General features: G+C 37.7%; 1 protein-coding gene across 1 annotated transcript; it reads right to left on the bottom strand.

Annotated features, from left to right (window-relative positions):
* Nucleotides 1–1,105: 1,105 nt before the first annotated feature.
* On the bottom strand, nt 1,106–5,826 carry LOC114251206 (sister of odd and bowl). Its single transcript, XM_028185403.2, has 2 exons — nt 4,571–5,826; nt 1,106–2,009 (listed from the first exon to the last, which is right to left on the bottom strand). Exons 1-2 carry the CDS (start codon nt 5,611–5,613, stop codon nt 1,634–1,636), a joined length of 1,419 nt encoding a protein of 472 aa, XP_028041204.2. The 5' UTR covers nt 5,614–5,826; the 3' UTR covers nt 1,106–1,633.
* Nucleotides 5,827–6,127: the final 301 nt, after the last annotated feature.

Here is a 6,127-nt window from a genome sequence, read left to right as displayed (position 1 = left end):
ATTAATAAAGAAATAATGGACCGATATAATATATATATGATATTCCAATTTATGTAACATTGATAATCGTGTATTGTTTGTCAAATAACTGTGTCAGGTATCTACCACTGTGATCACACGTGCCATGCAAAAAGCATTGGTGCTAAGTTTCGTTACGGCTTTATTGTTGGACTTCGATAACTACATGACATCGGGTGAGCCGTGGACTCTGAACTCACCTCACACTTTAAGGGCTTGGCCAGAGATGTTTACGGGTCAAAAAAAAATAGCACACGAATTAACGCGCCAAATATAATAAGTAGGTAAATGTGATCCTGAGAAAAAATAAAAGCCAGCTGATTGTATTTTTTATTGAAAAATAATCTTTAAAAGAAGTGCAAAGTTTAATTTTCTGTTTGTTGTAACATGATTTTTTTTCCTACCTACACTGATAGCCTTGAGAGGCTATATCAGTTACCTACCCTAGCGTGAAGGTCAGCTCTGGGGCTCAAACCGGAGGTGTTGCTAATACTGGCCCTAGCACGAGCAGTTAGTTCGCTGAAGTAGTAGTAGGAGTAGATAGTAGGACGGTGACTACTCCTTGAAAGGTCTAAAAGCATCGAAAGTGAATCCGGGGGATCCGACAAGACATATTTCGGGCGACGGCGGCTTTACGTTGCCCCGTCGCGGTCGGATAAGAGCCATCTGCGTTCTTGTTCATTACATCATATCAGGCGTGGCCAACTTGATTAGTACCAAGGTCTACTGACGTCTACTGACGAAAGACTGCGATCTACCAATGACGTTTCTTGAAATTTTATGAAACAATGTAGTCCAGTATACAAATAAGTAGAATATTTTCTTTTATTAAAAAAGATTAAAATAAAAGAGAACTATTTTGTGAAATAGAGGATAAATAATATAATGTGACGTAATGGACATTACCAAATGATACAAGATGAAGTTGATGCATGCTGCAATTGGTGATTACGTTCTATGTATTTATATTTTTTGTCTTGCCACGATCGACTAAACTAATAGCCACGATCGACCGGTCGATCGCGATCTACCACCGCTTGGCCACCCCTGCATTATTTGCTTTCAGGTTATCAAATTAAACAATGCGTTACACTCTCATCATTTTATTAAATATCTACGTAATAATCTCTAAATAAGATCTTCAATAATACAGATTGAGGTTTACTTACAGTTTATTACTTAATACAATTGCTTTTGCAAACAGAGGAAGACTTTGTACATAGCTCTCAAAGAATAGGACGGATTTTATAAAGGCGTTTTCCTTAATAATTTATATTTACATATACAAAATGAGATCAGAAAATTTACAAGTCAAGAAATATTAATACTAAACAATACGAACGTAGCCGTTTCTGCTGACGTCTCAGTATTAAAAATGTATATCCAGATATAAATTTCGCTACACCAATAGTTTTATCTACAATATTTCAATTCACAAACTTAAGATAGAAACTAGAGCAACTGTAGGAATAATTTTTGTACCAAAATTTTAAATTGATACATTATCCAGAAATTAATTTTAAGGTTACATACATTATTAATTCTTAAATCTAAAAGGCACCGTTGAATAGGAGATAATATCAGTCTTTTTGTATTCTCAATTCAAAACAAACAGCTAATTTTCATCCTCTGTATCTAAACTGTCAATTGGGAAATTCGGGTTAAGCAATGGACTCTTCCCATTACTTCCGCTGGGAGAGGTATTAACAGATGATATACCAACGAGATTGTGCGTTAAACTATGGCGCCTAAGGTCGCAATTCCTTCTGAAGACCTTCCCACATGACGAACAGTTGTATGGCTTTATATCGGTGTGCGTTAGAAGGTGGGTCTTCAGGTTCGACCTTTGGTTGAAACTTCTACTGCAAACGGGACATTTGTGTGGAGATTCTTCCATGTGCAGAATCTTGTGGACCGCCAATGTTCTTGACTGACAAAACCCTTTTCCGCATTCGAGGCATTTGAAAGGTTTTTCTTTAGAATGGATGTACCTGCGATTGAAAAAATAAGTTAGATAATTAAGCTTACGACTAATTTGGCGGTAAGTTTTCGTCACTGACGATTGAAGATGTTGACAGTTGTTATAATGGTGCAATGGGTAAAAGTAGACAAGATAGTTGGGTTCATAAGCACCAGAATGTACAGACGATGACCTATATTGAGGCATAAAGTAAAAGTCTTAATTGCAGTAAAACAACAAATAGACTCCATTGTACTTCATTGTACTACACACTTCAGAAAAAGAATAGACTGTAGTTCTCCTAAAACGCATCCTAGAACCAAAGAGTGTTAGCGCATTATGTGTCATTAAAATGCAGAAAATGCTTTAACAATAAAATAAGCAATTTATGAATGTGGGAGGATCAATAAATATCTCATGTCTGAAGACGTTGAATAACCGCCTCTTTATGTTCTGACCAATTTTAACTACAAACAAGTGCCCTTAGGATATTGACGGCTTCGTATTGGGAATCTGTAAATTGAATATTTCAATTTTTATTCACACCTGTTGTTTACAATAAAACAGTGAAAGCCATCGCTAGGGAATGCGATCACCATTTTACTATTATTTTATAATATGTATAGAAAAACGAAGCTAATTATCGCTTTGAAGTTAATAGCAGAAAAAAAAACTTTCTCGAATGGCCACACTAATTACGAAGAAAAAAAACCGTTGAACTCCGTGGCTTACTCTCCAATTTCGATGATGACTATCGTGTAGCTTATTTGAAATTAAATTTAAACATACAACGTATAATTAACACCGAACAACATGTAATCAATAATAATACGAACCAAGAACCCGGCAATTGAGTTTCGAATCCGAGAAATCATGTCTGACATCAAATAAACAAACAAACTTGCAACAAGTAAATTACAGCTAAATTGAGATAACGTCATATAATATGTAGTGTAGTTATCGAAGCTCGTTACTGCAATGCCAATAAATACGTGATGATGAAATACCCTTTGAAAATTTAAGCAGTATATCATAGTGGTGATTAATTAAAGACTATATGTAGTTAGTCAAGCATGAGCTGAGACCGACGCGGGCGCACATTAGGCCTAACTCGAATCAACACCGTTCTCTGATTAATTAAGCCCGCAATGCGACTTGATCATCTATGAAATTAGTGACCGCACGATTAATTGTTGCAATTAAAATTATACTTTGGTCGTAAATGAAATTAGCGGCACGACATCACTAAACAAGCAACGAATTAATTTAATTCCATTATCTGTATTTCGATCGACAAAAAAAAAAAAAAAACAATCTCGAACATCGAAACTTGATTCTGTAACCGAAGGATATTTTCGGAGGTTTTTTATTTTTTGTCAACCGTATTAATCCTCACGTCAGGATCACCACGTGCTTTGTCGAGAAACCCGTCGAAGGCCCGCTCCGGTCCATTATAATGTATAGTGTCAACGGACATCGATTGAACATCGACAGCTCGGGACGGAGTCGGGTTAACCCTACGGCGTCTACACGAAATTTATTTTATTGCCACAGAGATACGGTGATTTGGGAGGAAATCGCCCCGCGACAGGTGTTAAAAATTCAACACCTTTCGTTTCTTTTTGGGTGGGAGTCTCGGGTAGATAAGCAAAGAAATAGATTGAGAGCTGTTGTAATACTATTATCATATTTATTGTGTACGATTCGAGATCGTTTGGAATTCGAATTCTTGTAACGGTTACCTACATCTTATTTAGTAGTATTGTAGGCACTTCTCTTTTTGTCGAGATATATATTTGATATCAAAAAGGTATGCGCCGTGATTCATTTGGAATGCAATGGCGTTCAGACGGAGAAAAAAATCGAAAAATTAAATCTCCTTATCTCTTAGGATTAAAGACGATTTTGTGAAATAATTTACGAGCGTGACGAGCCGTTTGCCGATACGATCTTCTTGATCCCTAGTTGAACGTTTTGTTTTAGGTATATGGTCTTTACCGCCATTATTCAAAACGCCCACTTAACCTTATATTATTTTGTTGAAAAGTGACAAAGTGAAACTTTGCAGACTGCAATATTTATCACGATATTTGGAATGGAATTAATTGACCTCGTTAGAATCATTTAAAAAATTTAACAATCCTCTTAAATATTTAGTACACAATAACAATATTAATCACTCTGTTGATTTATCAACATGTCAACTCACAGTGAGATAACATTTTCGATATGCTCGTACAAGCGTTGGATTAGATCATAAAACAGACTTTAATGAAAAATAAACTAAAAATAATTGAAGTTGAACATTGACATTTTATTAGTCCATTAAGATTAAGATACCGGGATACGGATATTCCAAATCTAAATGATCGTTTAATAGATTTCAAAATTAATATGGTATGCGGTAGGCGGAACTAGGGTACAAAAATATAAGTAACGTTTTCATCAATAGACATTATAAAACTAAATTACTTGTTAATTCATAATGAAACTATAAATGCCAATATTTTGAATGGATTCTTAAACGAAACGACATTCCTGATTAAATTGAAATCCTTTTTTTTCAATGAGTTTATTAAATATTGCTTTTACCTGTGATCTCTTAGGTGATCTTGCCGACGGAAAGCCTTTCCGCAGATGTCGCAAGAATACGGCCTCTCATCTGTATGAGTTCGTTCATGAATAAGCAAATTATACGATTTTGTAAATTGCCGATTGCAAAATTTACAGATAAATTGCTTCTTTGTCCTAGGTCCGCTTCCTGCGGTTTTTTGTTTATTACATATGCTACTACTTGAAGAAGTGGAACTATTTGTTGATTTTGACGAATTCGATGGTTGTGGTGATAGAGGAGGCTGCGAGGGACTGCTGTTCAGTTGCTGCTGGTATACTGCGTTCATTAGAAGACTCGGATAGCCATTGTCTAAAGACGGTGGGGAATTGTAGCCGTATCCTTTTGATGTCGATTCCAAATGCTGTTCCAAAGTGAACTCGTCTTCATTATCTAATAATGCTAGGTCTTCTTCAACTTCTTCAGATAGGTCTACATCTTCAGCGGCGATGGCATCAGATAACGGATATCCCTCGGGTGTTTTCGGTGAGTAATCTTTTGACGAACTGTCGATCACATCAATTTCACTTATTTTAGCACTTGCCGTTGCTATTCTAAGTATATCTTGTTTAGATGACGAATTTGTTTCTGATGTATTAGCCTGACTTGTAACATTGTTAACTGAAGAAACAGATGTCAAACGTTGTAATGTCAAATAAGACTCTAAAGCTTGTAAGTTCAAAGCGGCGGCGGCGGCCGAATTCGAAGGTAATAACGCGGCTTGTTGTAAAGAATTCATCATTGCGTTTTGCAATGAAATCACAACGCCTTGTAAAGATCTCTGCAACATGTTCTCTTGTAATAGTGCCGCTGATGCTATCGACATGTTTATGTTCGCGGAGGAGGAACTTGAGCTCTTACTTGTATGTGACTTGTCCGTCTGCGGAGATACTGGCTCAACTAAAAGTCCGTTCATGTCGCTTTTGGTGTCTTGAATTTGGAGGTTGTTTTTCAACTTGATAATTGCGCTTTCCAGTGAGTTGAGCGTTGACTTATTCGATCTCGACGAACTTTGCTCTTGCATGGTGAGAATCAGATGGGTATCATGAGGTTTTCACTGATACCAGGTGCACGTGTGGGAGAGGGGAGGCGGGGTGTGTGATCGCGTGCGCGTGCGCTGTCCGTAGGGCACGCTTGATTGCGGCGTGCGAGGCGGCTGTGGGGCACGACGCGACTGAGCCGGCAGGCAGCCGGCGTCCGCCCCGCCCCCACCTCGCTCCTCGCCTGTCTTCCCGCCTCACAAAGCTCTCTATTTTAGGCAACTCTTTGTACAGTAATGGTCACCTCACGCTGCCCTAACGACAAACACGTCCATGAGAACGCTGCGCCAGATTTGTTAGTATCCCCTTTCAAGTGTAATGAGATTCTGAATTGGAACGGTCAGGCTATGGGAAAACAATGTGTCCGATTGGTTTGGTATGCTTTATAATCAGCGGGTCACGCGCGCATCATTTTCAGAAATGAGCATGTTTCACCTTGAATCGTTAGGGAAAATTCTGGCAATGTCTTTTATTATTCGAGGACACAATAATAATTTA

Source organism: Bombyx mandarina, chromosome 03 (genome assembly GCF_030267445.1).
Source record: "Bombyx mandarina strain Sakado chromosome 03, ASM3026744v2".
Taxonomy (NCBI): Eukaryota; Metazoa; Arthropoda; class Insecta; order Lepidoptera; family Bombycidae; genus Bombyx; species Bombyx mandarina.
The sequence above is the reverse complement of the archived record's forward strand: the minus strand, read 5'-3'. Positions and strand labels throughout refer to the sequence as shown.

Bases quoted from the DNA above. Each gene is read 5' to 3' on its own strand.
- LOC114251206 (XM_028185403.2), bottom strand. From the start codon at position 5,613: ATGCAAGAGCAAAGTTCGTCGAGATCGAATAAGTCAACGCTCAACTCA. The intron at 2,010-4,570 runs GTAAAAGCAATA...TTTCAATCGCAG, and splicing joins GATCACCTAAGAGATCACAG to GTACATCCATTCTAAAGAAA.